General features: G+C 45.7%; 1 protein-coding gene across 2 annotated transcripts in view; it reads right to left on the bottom strand.

The window, feature by feature from the left end:
• Positions 1 to 12,611: 12,611 nt before the first annotated feature.
• Positions 12,612 to 17,307, bottom strand: part of ATPAF1 (ATP synthase mitochondrial F1 complex assembly factor 1) — a 31,996-nt gene continuing 27,300 nt past the window's right edge. Inside the window, exons 9-10 of one of the 2 annotated variants that reach the window (XM_021711926.1) lie at positions 15,369 to 15,442; positions 12,612 to 13,587 (exon numbers count right to left, since the gene is read on the bottom strand). In XM_021711926.1, coding sequence (XP_021567601.1) covers positions 13,536 to 13,587; positions 15,369 to 15,442 — 126 coding nt within the window. In that variant the 3' untranslated portion in view covers positions 12,612 to 13,535. Of the gene's footprint in view, positions 15,443 to 17,307 lie in introns of both variants that reach the window. The other variant, XM_021711925.1, reaches the window with a different exon arrangement.

Raw genomic sequence — 17,307 nt, 5'->3', positions numbered from 1 at the left:
GGGGGAAGTTGCTTTCAAGCATCCAGCAGGTGTCTGTGTGGAGGAGGGATTGAGATTGTTCCAGGGTGCTGGATGGCAGTGACCAGACACCTAGGACAATATGAAGGGATGTTCAGCATATACAAGCTGTCCAACCATGGGGCCCGGGTGGCTGTGCTCCCCTCTTGGGAGGGAGGAGTGCAAACAGAAGAGGCCAGACCCCAGTGACATGGACTTCAGAGGGTTTCAGTCCCTTTGAAGAGGAAGTGGGCCCTCTGGTCTCGGAGAACCTCAGACTCCAGTGTTCTCTGCTCCAAGGTCCTCCCTTCCTCCCAGCCCTCCCCCACCTTCAACTGGGGGCATTGCCCTCACCTCCCAGGTTTAGAGTCTTCCATCTTGGGAAGGAGACCTCTGGAGTCTGGGTGGGAAGCCTGTTGTTCACACATGCCTGAAGACAGGTTCATAGCTCCTAACCTGACTTTCAACATGGCCGTGGTAGGCATTGTCCCCTCCAACCACTTTGAGGCAGGTTATTTTAGTATAGGTTAGACATAGATAAGTTTCTTGTAGACAGTTTTAAAACAGGGCAAGTGTTCAGACATCTTATCACTACATGATCTCCACCTGACTGACCAGGCACACCATACCTGATCACCTTGCGGGTTAGAATATGGATTTATCAGTGCAGCAAATCGCAGAAACATTGGGAATCGCCCAAAACACAGATAAGATGTTCTAAGAAAATCCGAAATCTAGTGAGGCAATAACTTTATTTAGAAGGTCTTTGTGACCTTTTAGAGATGGCAATCAAAACTTGTGACCAGACACCTGCAGCCTATCATCGCTCTTAGTTCATGGTTAGCTTTGTGATAGTAAAAGTAAATAAAGCTTCTTGTCCAAGACAAGTGCCTGGTCTTTCTCTCAAGATGACCATGCCTCCTGTCTGGCATTTCTCTCTCTCTCTCTCTCTAATAATGATGTCTTTAAACTATACTGGATATCCTTTGAATTCCTTCTGTGGAGAGTCCAAGAACTCACAGAGCATCATAGCACACCCCACCCGGCATCAACTTGGCTTAGTTCCCAGCCCGGGGTGCTCCCAGAATGGAGTTGAGTCGGTTCTCACCATTGTTCCAGGCTCAGCCTTCCAGGGAACCCTCCACAAAAGCTGAGCAGGAAGTTCTGTCCAACTCTACCCCTTTCTCTGCCACTGGGTGTGTCCATTTCAGCCTCTGAGGCTGGCTGCTTGGAGCACCCCCCTCACAATTCAAAGCTCTTCTTCAGAAAGCCTCCTCAGATGGCCTGGGTCCCCATGCACTTGCTTCCTTCCTCCACTGCATCCTTTTTCCAAGCGTGTTCAGGAACACCCACCTCAGAGTGTCAGCAGGGATGGGGTTTCCTTATAGTTCTCAGATAGCTGGAGTGATATGTTTTGGTAATAATGGCAATACATTATGATAAATTATAATTAAAATTATTATGGTGGGGTGGAAACAGCTCATCTATTTCTTCCATTTGTCTTTTTGTCCTTTCATTCATTCCATAAGTATTTACTGAGCGCCTGATAGGTGTCAGGCACTGTACTTGAGTCAGGGGTACACCTTCCCCTTGTTTTGTGGGTGATGACAAAGACATCAGTCTTCTCAGGAATTTGCACTAGGCCCAGGTGTTTCACGACTACAGAGAATCACAAGCAAGCAACAAGTCAGAGAGGGAGGTGGCTCTTGAAAGGAGGGGACCTTGGATACCAGTCTAAGCTCCTTGAAGTACATGGGGAAACTGAGGCACAGGGAAGGAAAGGGGTCAGTCCATTGATTAATCATGATAGTAAAAACTACTGGGTGAACTTTTTATGTGTCTGTGTTTGAGATGCCTATTCTCATTTCTTCCTCTCCGCAGCCCTAAGAGGGAGGGAGGTTTATCTTTGTAGAGCTTTTAAGATGTTCTTCCCTTTGGAGAGAGGTATTGAGGAGTGGAAAAGAAAGACGGTTCCACCAAGTAGGGAGAAGGGACTTGACATGTTTGGATGATGTCCCAGACTCTGCCCTGCTGTTCTTTCTGGGTCCTGTCTTGGTTTCAATTCTGGGAAATGGGATAATATTTTCTGCTGTTGTGGGAGGCAGCAATTCAGGCAGTGGGTGGGGTCCACTTCTTGGTGGAGACACGCTGCACCCCCTTGGAGTCTGGATTCCACACAAGAACAGCCTGTGACTTCCCGCAGTTGTTATGAAGTTTGTCATCAGACTGCACTTTTTCAAGAAGCAGCTGTAGGAGCTCAGCTTTGTCCAAGGCTAAGTAGACTAAGGGTGTGTGCTCTTCTCTTCCAGGAAGTCTTCCTAAATTACAGGCTCCAACCCTCCTCTGGGGGGAGCCCTTGCCACAGAAAGTTCTCAGGGCTTTGTAGATGTGCTCCTTGGTTAAGCCCATATTGTGACTTCCCCTTTGGATTGTAAGTCCTTAAAAGTGGGGTTTCATTTCTATTTCCACCTCCTTGTCACCTTGTAGCAACGCCTGACAGTTGTTAGGAACTTTGTGGCTTACAAAATGCACTTACTACTCCGGTCATTTCTGAGTCATGCAACAAATTTGGGACAAGAGCATTGGCTTCAGGTCAGGCTTGGTGGCTCAGCCTGTAACCCCAGCCCTTTGGGAGGCTGAGGCAAGTGAATTGTCTGAGTCCGCGGGTTCGAGACCAGCCCGGGCAACTTGGTGAAACCTTGTCTCTACAATAAAACCAAAAGTTAGCTGGGCATGGTAGCGTGCACCTGTAGTTCCAGCTACTTGGAAGGCTGAAATAGAAGGATCACTGGAACCCAGCAGGTCAACGCTGGGGTGACCGTGAGCAAGACACTGCACACCAGCCTAGGCAATGGAGTACGACTCCAACTCAAAAAAAACAAAAAAAAAGAGTATTGGCTCCAAAAGGTGAAATGACTTGGCCAAGAAGCATAGCCTGAAATGGCAGAGGTGGGACTCAAACCTAGGCCTCCCAGTCCCAGTCACGGGGGTTCACCTCTCTACTCCACATTGCCTGAGCACTTAGCAAATATACTGTTTAAGAACCGTCCCATATGACCCTCCAGTGAGTTACAGGAAAGAGAACAAATCGGTTTGAAAGGGGTCTAGACACTTTTCAAAAATGTCCTTCTAGGAAAGTCAATGATAACACAGACATTTGTGCCTGGATTCATGTTAAAGCAATCAACAGCATTGAGTACATCGAACATCTTCAGTAACCTCGACAGCACTTTAGATTTCTCACATGCTCTTTTGATACCCTTGTAGAATCTGCAGGGGCATGTCATATTCCATACATTCTAGGTGGCAACCAAGGAAGAAAGTCATTTGGTGTGAGTCGAGGGTCGAAAGGAGAAAGAGATAGGAAGGAGGCCAAGGACAGAGAGGAGTAATTGATTTGGGAAACAGAAGGCTATCCGAGGGTCGATTGGTTTTTAGAGTGGAGGGTCGTCTGCCTTTGGGAAGAAAGCATGTGGCAAACCATCATTGAGAGACCCAGAGCTTCTCTGACCTTGAGAGCAATTCCCTCTCTGCAGGGGTGCCCAGAGGACACAGTGCAGGCTGCTGGCTCTGAGACAAACTGAGAAGGGCGAGAAAGTTCCAGCCAATCAATCCCAGCTCCAATGGGGTGTGAGTCTTCCAACTGAGTTCAGAAGCTGAGTTCCCATCAATCCCATGCCACCCCCCACCCCCGCCATCCTGCCCGCCCGGCTCTCCATACATCATCCCCCTCCGCTCACTCACCACAGGCAAGAACAAATGCACGCAGGATGGATGGAGCTGCGGCTTGCACAGGCAACACACAATTCTCTGTGCAGCTGCAGGGGCCAGGCACAGATAATCCAGTGCAACAGATAATCCAGCATTTGGCTCCAGGGGTCACGAGCCTGGGAAATTCTCAGCTCTCAAAATTGGACAAGGAAAATATCTGAACTCCAAGCGTCTGGGAAGGCCTCTGCCTTTCCTCTTGTGCCCTAATGAGGTCTTCACCTAAGGCACGCTAGAACAGCTGGTCTCATCTCAGAAATCTTTCTTAGAGGCAGACAATAATAAAATCTTTGTTTTTTCAGATGTTTCCCATTGGGTTGTCTGGAATTCGAGTGAAAAGAAAATGGGGAACAAAGATAAGAGGAATGCTGCTACCAACAACCTGTATGACCTCAGGGATGTCACTTCACCTGGTTTGGGGACTTTTTCCTCAGAGGTGGAGTCACTATTTTATTGCAGGGGCTCCCAAACCAGACTGAGTTTCAGACTTACCTGAGGAGTTAAAAAGAAAAGAAAAATAGTTCCCCAGGACCCATTTCAGACCAATAAGTCCATGTCTCAGTGGTGGGGCCCAAGAATTGATAGCTTTGACAAGTTCTTCAGGTGTTTCCGATGCCCAGTCAGGTGGGAAAACAAGAAGGTTAGATGGATTTGGTCTCTCTAAGCTTTAAACAGTTATGTTTAATGAGCTGACAAGGAATTCAATTAATAGAGATCTGTAACCAGGAATAACTTTGTCTCAGATAAGCCATCTACAAATAATCAGGCCGGCCTGCACCTTGGCCCAGAACTCCAGGTGTTTCCTGGCTTCTGATTCAGATTCAAATGTTGGCCCCTGAGTTCTGGTCTGCCTGTTTGTCTCACCCCCCGTCCACCCCTCACCCCCACTCCGCCATGTCATCCCCTTGCCCAGGCTTGGATACTGGGTCCAGTCAGCTTGTGATTAATGATTGTTAAATGGTGCTTGCTCCAACCTGTGAGATCTGGTCTGGACTTCACCCAGGCTTCATTCCTACCCACTAGCTGTGGATCTAGTCTTGAGACTCCCAAACTCCTACTGCCTGCCCCCGGTCTGGTATGATTACCACTGCCCAAGCCTCTCTAAATTCTTGGAAGAGACGTTATGAAAATGGAAATATGGTGCAGGAAAAACAGCACAAAAGAAACATATGTTTTAGAAGTAGGAGGCCTATGTTCTAGGAGACTTATGTTCCAGAATCAGAAGATTCCACCTCCTGTATTAAAGATACATAATTTGAAAAGGTAAAGTACTTAATCTAATGGTTACTGTTTTGAACCTTTTTTTTCTTTTTGAGACAGGGTTTCATTCTGTTGCTTAGGTTGGGTTGCAGTGGTGTAGTCCTGCTCACTGCAGCCTCAACATCTTGGACTCAAGTGATCCTCCCGCCTCAGCCTCCCAAGTAGCTAAGATTACAGCCATGTGCCACCACGCCCAGCTACTTTCATTATTTTTTGAAGAGACAAGTTCTCACTATGTTGCTCAGGCTAGTCTCAAACTCCTAGGCTCAAACAATCATTCTGCTTTGGCCTCCCAAAGTGCTAGGATTACAGGCATGAGCCACCATGCCCGGCCTGCACATATTATGTGAAGAATAGTGCTAAGCACTTTATGTATGTTAACACCATTTCATCCTTTCTTAACTTTTGAGATAGGACTATTATTATTTTATATGTTGCAAAGATCAAATGAAAGAAACTGGGGTGGTGGAAACAAACATCCCAGAGAGTCTGCTGGAGTCACGCACCAAGTAAGACTCAGCAAAACTCTTCTCTGCTCCCTCTCTGCCCCTGCAAAATTAGCGTCAAAAGGTTAGATCTGCCTGCTACTTCCCACCTGACCAGATGCAAGGTCAAAATGGGAGGAGGAATAAGGGTTGAAGAAATGAGAATGCAAGGTGGGGATTCATGCCAAATTATGAATGTAGGAACGATAAAACGATGTGGGGGGTCACAGAGGACTACAAGTCAAGCAGGACCCACCAGTAGTGATGTTTCAACCATGGCAACAATTTTTTGGGGTAAATGAAGAGTCAGAGAGGACACCATCTAGCTGTGATTACTGCCATGGCAAACAGAAGAGAACCAAGGAAAAGTGAGCATCAGATCTGTTGAGAGGGCACAGGTTCTGGGCAGCAGAGTGAAGATTCAAGTCAAGGTGGGAACCCTGGACTGAAACCAGATGAAATAGGTACATGTGTAAAGGCCCTAAAGTCAAAAGTTCCAGGCAGGAAAAGTCATGTTTAACAAATCATGGGAAGACAGCAGCGGGGGCATTGGGATGAGGGTTGGGTGAAGTTAGTGAGATGACCTCAGTGAGTGACAATGTGCAAAAATGGCTTCCTGGTAGGCCATACAAACTCCCAAATGACTGACACCCTGAATCCACTCTGGTCACTCCACAGGGCTACCTTGGACTTGACACCAGACCCCAACTGAGGCAGACACTGGTGAGCAGGAGTCTGTACAGAAGTTGGTGAGTCAAGAGAGTGAGGGGCTGGGTCATATAAGAAAAGAAAGAAAGTTTCTTAATCTGCTGAAAAGAAGCCAAGGCAACTTGAGAGCCATCCTCTCCTGTCAGCAGGAGAAGCATTAGGCAGAAAAGTGAAGACTCTTCTGGGAGGTTCCATCCATAGTAGACAGAAGGAAGCCTAATGAAGGTGGTGGGAGGAGGCTGGATTTGTGCTAGGAGCGGGGAAGAACTTGCTCACTCTCAGAGCTGTCCCAGCATGGTGCAGGCTAGTTAGCAGGGTAGAGACTGCCCAGTCACCAGGAAGTTTCCAAACAGTTGCCCAACGGCTTGCAGATGCTGCTGAGAGGTCTGCTATGGTGGACAGGTTAGACCAGACCAGGGTTTTTTTCAATCTTTCTTGGGAACTGTTTCTACAAATAACAGCTTATGGGAAGACAGTAAATAAAACACTGATTCTGTGGTTAAGTTGGGGGTAAGAACCAGACTCACAGGGTCCCCATCCCTAAGGAAGTTTTCGGATTTCTGAAAACTAGTAACTGAGACCGGGCGCAGTGGCTCACACCTATAATCCCAGCATTTTGGGAGGCTGAGGTGAGAAGATTGCCTGAGCCCATAGGTTTGAGACCAGCCTGGGCAACTTGGTGAGACCGCATCTCCACAATAAATCAACAATTAGCTGGGCCTGGTGGTGCATGCCTGTAGTTCCAGGTACTTGGAAGGTTAAGGTGGAAGGACCGCCTGGGCCCAGTAGGTCGAGGCTGCAGTGGCCATGAGCGTTCCACTGCACTCCAGCCTGGGCCGCAGAGTGAGACTTCAACTCAAAAAGCAAAACAAACAAACAAAAAGAAAACTAGTGACTGGACTGTCAGTAACGTCCTTTTTAATATTAAGGCTTGGCCGGGCTTGGTGGCTCAGCCTGTAATCCCGTGCCTTTGGGAGGCTGAGGTGAGTGAATTGCCTGAGCCCGCGGGTTCGAGACCCACCCAGGCAGCGAGACCTCATCTCTATAATAAATCAAAAAATCAGCCGGGCATGGTAGCGCGCGCCTGCAGTTCCAGCTACTCGGAAGGCTTCGGCGGAAGGATTGCCGGAGCCCAGCAGGTCGAGGCTGCGGTGGCTGGGAGTGGCCACTGCACTCCAGTCTGGGTGACAGAGTGAGACTCCAACTCAAAAAAAAAAAAAAAAATTAAGACTTGGTAAGGCAAGAGCTTGAAACATGCTAGACTGGTACTTTAAATGAATTATCTTGCAATCTGGGCACGGTGGCTCAAGCCTGTAATCCCAGTACTTAGAGAGGCTGAGGCAAGAGGATTGTCTGAGCCCAGGAATTTGAAGCCAGCTTGGGCAACATGGCAAGATCTCGTCTTTACCTCTGAATTGAACAATTAGCCAGGTGTGGTGGTGTGCACCTGTAGTTCCAGCTATTTGGAAGGCCGAGACAGAAGGATCACTTGAGCCTGGCAAGTTGAGGCTGCAGTAGCCATGATCGTGCCACTGTACTCCAGCCCGGGTTACAGAGACTCTGACCCAAAAAAAAAAAAGTCTTGCTCCAAATGTTTGCTGATCATATCTCAGTTCTTTAGCTCACAAATCCTAGACCTGGCTGCCTCCTCTCATGGTCCCTTGGCTTGGTTTTTCACATGTACCTTCTGCAATAAGAACAAGCAAAATGGCCACTGCCTGGGATTGGGACATAACCAGCGTATTTGCCAAGGCTGGATCTCATGCAAGGGAATGCTTGTAGGCTCGGGTGGTCTGAGCTTAGTGGCTGCCAAGAGGAATTTATTCAGTATCCACATTCTCTCTCTATGCCAAGTTTCATGCTGGGTACTGGGGATAACATGTCGAGGAAACTATGAACCCTGTCTCCAAGGGGTATTCGTTCAGTGTAGTAAGGGAGACAGCCTGGTAAAGGCTTGAGCATAAAATGCGGGGGAAGCCCCGAGGAGCACATGAACCAGATAAGGGAAGCATGGAGCGGAGGTTTCAGGGAAGGCTTCTGGTAGAGATGCTTCAGTGGAGCTCTGGAAAACAAATAAGAATTAACTTGATGAAGGAGTGAGCATTTGAAGCAGGCACAAGTATGTGAAAAGAGCAGAACAGAGGTAGGAGGAGCACAGTGTGTTCAGGGAATGGCCAGTCATCCAGAATGGCTGGAGCCAAAGGAGTGGGTAGAAGCCCTGCTTGAGATGAGCCTAAAGCACCAGGCACCAGATCTGGAAGCTCTGGTGAGCTGATCTTAAGGGACTCTGGGGAACCTGGGAGGATTCATAAGTGGTTTGAACCAATTTTTCTTATATGTATTCCAATTCCCAAGGCCTGAAGAACTCAGAAAGAAGTAACCCCATTCTATTGAATGTGAGGAATGAGCCTGTTCAGTGGACATTACAAATGATCCCATTAAGTCTGGAGCATGGACAGTCATCTTCTATTCCTGGCTTGGCTCCTGACGCAGACAGCAACCTTCAAGTCATCTTTTCCCCTTCTGTGCCCCAAGCCTCCCCTTTAGCAGAACAGGGATAAAGATGCTGCCACCAACCTGCCACATTAGGAGAACTGACAAGACCAAAGCGCTCCATTCAGCATTAAGCACAGAGCACAAAAGAAGTCCTTCCTAGTTAGAATATGATATCTTTGAAAATTGTCTAGAGGAACCAGCGATATATAATGCCTGCATTTTGTTCTTTAGTTTCCAGTCGGAAAATGGGCAGACACACTTCTCAGGGCTGGTTCCAGAGCCACCCAGGACTTTTTTGTTTTGTTTTGTTTTGAGTCAGTTTCACTCTGTCACCCAGGCTGGAGTACAGTGGCATGCTCACGGCCACAACAGCCTCAACCTGCTGGGCAGGTGATCCTTCTGCCTCAGTCTTCCAAGTAGCTGGAACCACAGGCACGCACCACCACACTTGGCTAATTTATTTATTGTAGAGACAAGGTCTTGCCATGTTGCTCAGGCTGGTCTTGAACCCCTGAGTTCAGGTAATCCTCTTGTCTCCACTTCCCAAAGTGCTGGGATTATAGGCATGAGCCACCGTGCCTAGCCACCCAGCACTTTTTAAGACCCGAGTTCACTGCTGGGACTGGGGTTAGGGGTGGTTGGGAGGTTGTCCTCTTTTCTGAGCTGGAGCTAGGGGAGGGCAGAAGGGTACAAGGAGAGGGAAGTTCATGTTACTGACCAGCAGGTTCCTGCTGACCTCATAAGGGTTGGTAGGATTGAGATAATCCATGCAAGGGCTTAGCACAATGCCTGGTATAGGGTAAGCCTGCAGTAAATATCAGTGGTTATTGTTAATGTGCATATAGTCATGTGTTGTTTAATGAGGAATACATCGAGAAATGCATCAGTAGGTGATTGTATTGTTGTGCAAATATCATAGGTGTACTTACATAGACCTAGATGGGGTAGGTATTGCACCGAGGCTACAAACCTGTACAGCATGTAACTGTGCTGAAAACTGTAGGCAGTTGTAACACGACATTTTAGTGTATCTAAACATAGAAAAAGTACAGTAAAACTGTGGTATAAAAGATAAAAATATCATCTGGGTGTGGTGGTTCATGCCTGTAATCCCAGCACTTTGGGAGGCCAAGGCAAGAGGACTCCTTGAGCCCAGGAATTTGAGACCAGCATGGGCAACATGGCGAGACCTTGTCTCTACAAAAAATAAAAAAATTAGCTGGGTGGGGTGATGCATGCCTGTAGTCCCAGCTACTTGGAAGACTGAGATGGAAGGACTGCCTGAGCCCTGGAGGTTGAGGCTGCAGTGAGCCGTGATTGTGCCACTGTACCCTAGCGTGGATGACAGAGTGAGACCCTGACTCAAAACAATAAATTGAAAAAAAATGTTAAGGTTTTTTTTTGTTGTTGTTAAAAATGAAGACAAAAACATATGTTAGCCCAGGCCTACACAAGGTCAGGATTATCAACATCACTCCACATCTTGTTTCACTGAAGGTCTTCAAGGGCAATAATATGCAGGGAGATAGATATTCTCTCTATGATAACAATGCCTTCTTCTAGAATACCTTCTGAAGAACCTACCTCAGGCTGTTTTACAGTTGACTTTATAAGTAGAAAGAGGACACTCTAATAATAAAAGTGCAGTATGGTATATAAACCAGTAACATAGTTGTCTATTATCACATTATGTACTGTACATAATTTTACATACTACGCTTTTCTTTTTTTTTTGCGTTGGAGTCTCACTCTGTCGCCCAGACTGGAGTGCAGTGGCCACTTCCGGCCACCGCAGCCTCGACCTGCTGGGCTCCGGCGATCCTTCCACCTCAGCCTTCCAAGTAGCTGGAACGACAGGCGCGTGCTACCACCTGGCTAATTTTTGATTTATTGTAGAGATAAGGTCTCACCAAGTTGCCCAGGTGGGTCTCGAACCCGCGGGCTCAGGCAATCCACTCACCTCAGCCTCCCAAGGCACAGGATTACAGGCTGAGGCCACCGAGCCCGGCTGCTTTTCTTTTCTTTTTTTTTTTTTTGAGGCAGGGTCTTGCTCTGTTGCCCAGGCTGTAGTACAGTAGTGTGGTCTTGGCTTACTGTAGTCTCCACCCACTGAGTTCAAGCAATTCTCCCGTTTCAGCCATCTGAGTATCTGCAACAACATGGATGCACCACTACGCCTGGATAATTTTTTAATTTTTTGTTGAGATGGGTCTTGCTATGCTGCTGGTCTTGAACTCCTGGCCTCAAGTGATCCTCCCACCTCAGCCTCTCAAAGTTCTGGGGTTATAAGGCATGAACTGCTGTGCCCAGCCTGTTATATTTTTATGATTCGAGGCGCAGTAGGTTTATTTACACCAGCATCTCCACAAACACATGGATCATGTATCGTGCTGTGATGTTTTAACAGCTATGATGTCACTAGGCATAGGAATTCTTTAGCTCCATTATCTTATGGTACTGTTGCATTATGACTGTCGTTGACCAAAACACGGTTATACAGTACCTGACTACAGTTTGAGTCAAGCTCTGAATGCGCAGGGCCTCTTGTGCCTTGCATGAAGTACATTATCCTCTGAGACTTTAATAACATCTATTATTAAACTGGGGATAGAGATAAATCCTGTTGTTCCCTGTTAAACCACGAGCGTTTCACAGGTACCATGGTCCAGCAAGTCCTGCATCCTCCATAGTACCCAGTAGGGCTCCTTAGCTCCCTTTGCCCCTATTCTGAGATGGCACCGGTCAGTTTGTAATTATTAATGTCAGTGTCTTCCTACTGAACTGTGGGCTTCTGAAGGGCATGGCCTGAACTTTTAAATCTGCCCAGAAACAAGCATGCTCAGCTTGGCCCTGCTGTTCTATTACCTGACTCTCTCCCAGCTTACGTTTCAGCTGTCACCTCTGCAGAGATGGCTCTCCTGACCATTAAGCAATTGCCTTCACTCCACGGTCTATCACATAATTTTTATTTATTTTCATGATACTACCAGTATTCGAAATAATCTTGTTGGTTTACTTATTTGTCTTCTCCATAAGAATATAAGCGACATGAGAAGAAGGGTCTTATTTGTCCTGTTTATTGTTATAGTCCCCAGTTTTCTATAACAGTGCTTGGCATATTACAGGTGCTCAATAAAAATGAATGAATGATGAATCAAGTGACCAGGGGAGTGGGCATTTGGATCTCTTCTCCAAGACTGAACAAAAGGTCAGCACTGTGGAGAATGTAAAACACAACATGTGGCTTTGCTTCCAAAATGGTTAGAGAAGTACTGGTATGGGCCGGGGCGGTTGCTCAGCCTGTAATCTCAGCACTTTGGGAGGCCGAGGAGAGAGGATTGCCTGAGTCTGGGGGTTTGAGACCAGCCAGGGCAACTTGGCAAGACCTCGTCTCTACAATAAATTACAAAAACTAGCCGGGTGTGGTGGTGTGTGTCTATAGTTCCAGCTACTTGGAAGGCTGAGACAGAAGGATCACCGGAGCCCAGCAGGTAGATGCTGGGGTGGCTGTGAGCGTGCCACTGCACTCCAGCCTGGGCGACAAGAGTGAGATTCCAACTCAAAAAAAAAAAAAAAAAAAAGAAAAAAAGAAAAAGAAGTACTGGTATGAACATCCTGAGAATGAGACAGAGCAAACTATGGCCACGTGCAAGTGTGAGGCACAGAATCAGAGGTAAGAGCAACAGGCAGTGACTGGAACATGGCTTGAGAGAAGGACTCATACCCTACTCTTCTTGCTGTGTCCAGAACTTCAGAGGCAGTGAGATAGAGACTTTGTGTATAATTTGAGGTCACGGTTTGCAAATAGTCCTACTCAACACATTCTCAACCTATGTATATTAAGAGACTCTTTTAAATCTAGAACACTTAAATATAGTCACACACACAAGAAGATAATGTTTTGGCTAAAATTCATGTCATATATTTATTAAACAAACAATGGAGTATCTTCTATGGCACTGGGAATAGAGAGAGATCCTGGCCCTCAAGGAGCTTACAGTCTAGTGGGGGGAAAAAGACACAGTGATAAATAAATATATTTCCTATGGTTAGTGTCCACATAAAAGAAAGACCTGGCTAATGTACATTTTTATAAAGAATAAATAAGGCAATGGTTCTCAAAGTGCAGCTGGCTAATTCTTACATCAGAGTCATCTGGAGCACATATTAAAATGTAGATTCCTAATGCTTTCTGCACACATTCTGAGTTAGCAGGTTGTGGTGGGGGGGAGAGGCTGGGGCCTGGGAATCTGCATTTAAAGTGCTCTAGGTGATTCTATTGCATCTTAAAGTAAGAACCAGTAAGGTTTGTTCTTTTAATTGGAATGAAGAATGATCTGCATGTCTGAAATGCTAATCTGTGTGAGTCTTTAATGAGGGGCAGGAAGTTGAGGAAGAAAAAGGGAGTCAACATTTATTACATTCTACTGTAATCTAGATATAATTACTTTAATTCTCACAATAATCCTTTGAGGTAGATATTATTATCCCAATTTTATAGATGATAAAAACAGAGAGTTGAAGTCATTTGTTCAACATTACAGAGCTAATGAATAGCAACATTGACATGTAAACCCAGATTCACTCAACTCTAAAGTCTGTCCACTTCCTATAACACCATGCTAGTACCAGGGGATAAATGTGCTGATTCAATGTTACAGTTTTCTTTTACTTCTTTGCCATATTTTTCTAGGTAAATAAATGTAAAGAACAGCCAGTGGTACTTTAGTCACATCCAACACAATTTTCCAAGGCTACATCCTTCTTGGCAAGTGGGGACTGAGGGCTAACAAGTAGCCATTCTTCTTTTCCATCATTTTTTCACCCTCTGGTGGAGTTGTTAATATGCACTATGGCTAACAACTGGGCCCATCTGGAGAGACAAGCAAACATAACTGGATATTCACAAAAGCAATCCCACTTGATGTCAAAGATTCCCAGGACCCAAAAAATCCAGAAGGTCAGAGGGCAGAGGGCATTTAGGAAAGATGGTAGGGCTGATGAGACTCAAGTTCCTCAAAAGATGAACTATCAGGACCAGTGGCAGGTCCAGAATTTGTATTAGGAAATTGTTTAACCTTTAGAGAAACTGAGAGGGTAACAGCTTCTCCAGGTTAAACAAATACTGTCTGTCTCTATACAGACTCTGAGGTACAACCAAACACACACAGAAATATAGTATGCCATCCAATCCTATTTAAAGAGCTTGAGGACAGGCCCAACCTATAAAAAGTCTTCTGTCATGAAGAAAACACATGCACAAACTGCAAATACCGCTTACATTCCCTCTCACCACATTCAGTGTCATCCACCCAGATCTTAGGCAGGAGCAGCAAAGTGCAGCATGTGAGATCAATAAAGGAAAGGCATAGTAAAGGCGGTTGACAACAGTACTGGGGCACCTGGGGCCTTGGGTTCAGAAGGCTGATATGTAGCCACCATACTCCTCTATCACTGAGCTCATAAGGTGAATCACAAGATGGGTTTCCAGTGCTGGAGAACAACTTTATTTATGGCTTTCCAATCAAGTGCTGAGTCCCAAGATGAGTTTTGATAAAAACCAGTCCATAGCACTGACACTATGAACAGTACATCACTTAGGTTTCATTATTTTGTGTAACAAAGAATGTAAGTCAGACTATTTTTTTTTTAATGATACATTTTCCCCACATCCAATCTGGGAACATTTGCTTCTATCCACTTTTTCATATAATGCTTAGAGTTGTTTTTAAAAAGTCATGCAAGTCTGGATCGATCTTTTCCTTATAAAAGCATTTTATTTACATTGTACTTCATCCCTTCAAACACACAGTTTCTCTCATAGGCAGAGATAGAGAAGCAGCTGCCACAAACTATGGTTTAATAATATGCAGGCACTGTACCTGTTTATCTAACTATACCTGAAATTTGCTGATATTCCAAGCCACCTACACTAAAGGCAACTTGGGGTGGGGGTAGGGGGGGACATCTAGATGAAGTCTTAATCCTGATGGGAATATCTGGTTGTTCTAGTGTCTACATAGGGTATTTGGCTTATGCCTTTGGCCAGCTGACTGGTGCAAGGGAAGGGTATATAAAGCCCACACTTAACTACAGCAGGTCTTCAAGCTTATTATCCTGTCACAAGTTCATAAAGATGACAAACAGATCATTTGGGAGCTATGAGGTCAAAATGGCCAGAATGCAACTGCACTGTTACACTGTACAAAATCAAATCAAGCATCCTGTAGACACTTGGCTGTCTCTTGCTATAACCTCAAACATTAAAAAGGAAACCTCAAGAATGCTGAGATAATGATCAGAATGTTTGAGTGCCTTCATATCAAGTAATAGGGCTCATCTTCACAATGAAAGCACACAGGGCAACTCATTACTACCAGTATAGTAGTAACTGGTAGTAACTGCTCATTATAGATATATAATATATATCTATATCTATATATAGATGCTGAGCTCTTGAGTTCTTGAGGAATGGGTGGGCTCTGGACTATTCAGGGCTGAGCCAACTCAGTGAAGGGCCAACCCTTACAGTTCTAAGTCTTATCTTGGTTCTGGGCACATTTCAGCTCTGCTCCAAGTCCGCTTTGCTCCAATTCAGCAATGACAGACATATATTTGAATTCATTTGGTCTGAGGTTAAAGGTCTCCACTAACCCATAGATCTCTTTCCGATCAGTGGCATAGAAAAGCTGAACTTGGCTGGCGATGCACTGTGCCTCAGCAACATTCTGTAAGGGAAAAAGAATAATGAGGACCTTCCCTGCACAGGGCCACAAATCTCTATATCTGAGTTCTGTGGTGGGTGAGGGTATTCACTCAGTAGTCACTGCCTCTAGAAAGTTTCCCTGACTGTATTAGGTCTTTATTAGGTGCCCCTTCTTTGTGTAGCCAAATCATTCTATGTTTACCACTAATCATAGTATCTTTTTAAATTTTTAAATTTTTTTTAGAGACAGCATCTCACTCTGTTGCCCAGGCTAAAGTGCAGTGGTACAATTATAGCTTACTGCAGCCTCAAACTCCTGGGCTCAAGCAACCCTCTCCTCCTGCCTCAGTATCCTGAGTAGCTAGGACTAAAGCATGTACCATCACATTCAGCTTCTTCTTCTTCTTATTTTGAGTCAGGCTATTACTCTGCCACCCATGCTGGAGGCACAGTCACAGCTCACTGCAGCCTTGGACTCTTGGGCTCAAGTGATCCTCCTGCTTCAGTCTCCCAAGTAACTGGGACTACAGGCATGCACCACCATTCATATTTTTTTCTTCCCCCCTACTTTTTGTAGAGACAGGGTCTCACCATGTTGCCTAGATTGGCCTCAAACTGCTGGACTCAAGTAATCCTCCTGCCTCAGCCTTCCAAAATGCTGGAATTATAGGCATGAGTCACCATGCCCAGTCCTATTTTTATTTTTATAGAGATAAGGTTTCACTTTGTTGCACAGGCTGGACTATTTATCACACTGTATTGTATTGTTCTTTTCTTTTTCCTTTTTGTCTATCTTCCCCAGCACAAATTCCTCAAAGATACAGACCATGGCTTATTTTATATCCCCACACATAGTGACATCTAGTGAATGTTTGCTGAATAAATTAATGCACATGTTCACAATTTCCCTCTCCATCCAGTTCCTTAATAACTGTTAAACATATCTCAAGGGGAAAAAAGAGCTATAGTCGCCTAGCTCCAAGAACCAGCCATGAGTGAATACTAAGTTCTTGACTAATAAGACATATGCTTGAATAAAACGTGTTACTGATACCACCTCAGTCAGAAAAATAGTGCCAGAGCTGGTTATGATGGTTTTAAAATTTCTCCACAATTTTATGATACTCCCCCCTTTGGTACAGCCTAAATTCCCTTTTCTTGAGTGAGGGTGATACTCAATGACTTGCTTCTAGCAAATAGACTATGACAAAATGGCAGGGTACAATGTGAGCCTGTAGTCTCAGCTACTCAGAAGGCCAAGGTGGGAGGATCACTTGAGCCCAGGAGTTCAAAGCTAGCTGGGCCATATAGTGAGACTCTGACCCTTAAAAAATAAAATAGAGCCGGGCTCGGTGGCTCAGCCTGTAATCCCGCGCCTTTGGGAGACAGAGGTGAGTGGATTGCCTGAGCCCGCGGGTTCAAGACCTGCCTGGGCAGCGAGACCTCATCTCTACAATAAATCAAAAAATCAGCCGGGTGTGGTAGTGCACACCTGTAATTTCGGCTACTTGGAAGGCTGAGACGGAAGGATTGCCGGAGTCCAGCAGGCGAGGCTGCGGTGGCCGGGAGCGGCCACTGCACTCCAGTCTGTGCGGCCAAGTGAGACTCCAACTCAAAAAAAAAAAAAAAAAAAGATTATGACAAAACGACAAAGAACAACTTGAGTTATTAAACCATGAAAGATTGTAGCTGGCCAGGCGTGGTGGCTCAAGCCTGTAATCTCAGCACTTTGGGAGGCCCAGGCAAGCGGACTGCCTGAGTCTAGGGGTTTGAGACCAGACTGGGGTAACTTGGTGAGACCTCGTCTCTACGATAAATCAAAAAATTAGCCAGGTGTGGTAGCACGCGCCCGTAGTTCTGGCTACTTGGAAGGCTGAGGTGGAAGGA

Source organism: Carlito syrichta, unplaced genomic scaffold (genome assembly GCF_000164805.1).
Source record: "Carlito syrichta isolate Samal-C Ts95f unplaced genomic scaffold, Tarsius_syrichta-2.0.1 Scaffold302919, whole genome shotgun sequence".
In the NCBI taxonomy this organism is placed as follows: Eukaryota; Metazoa; Chordata; class Mammalia; order Primates; family Tarsiidae; genus Carlito; species Carlito syrichta.
The sequence above is the reverse complement of the archived record's forward strand: the minus strand, read 5'-3'. Positions and strand labels throughout refer to the sequence as shown.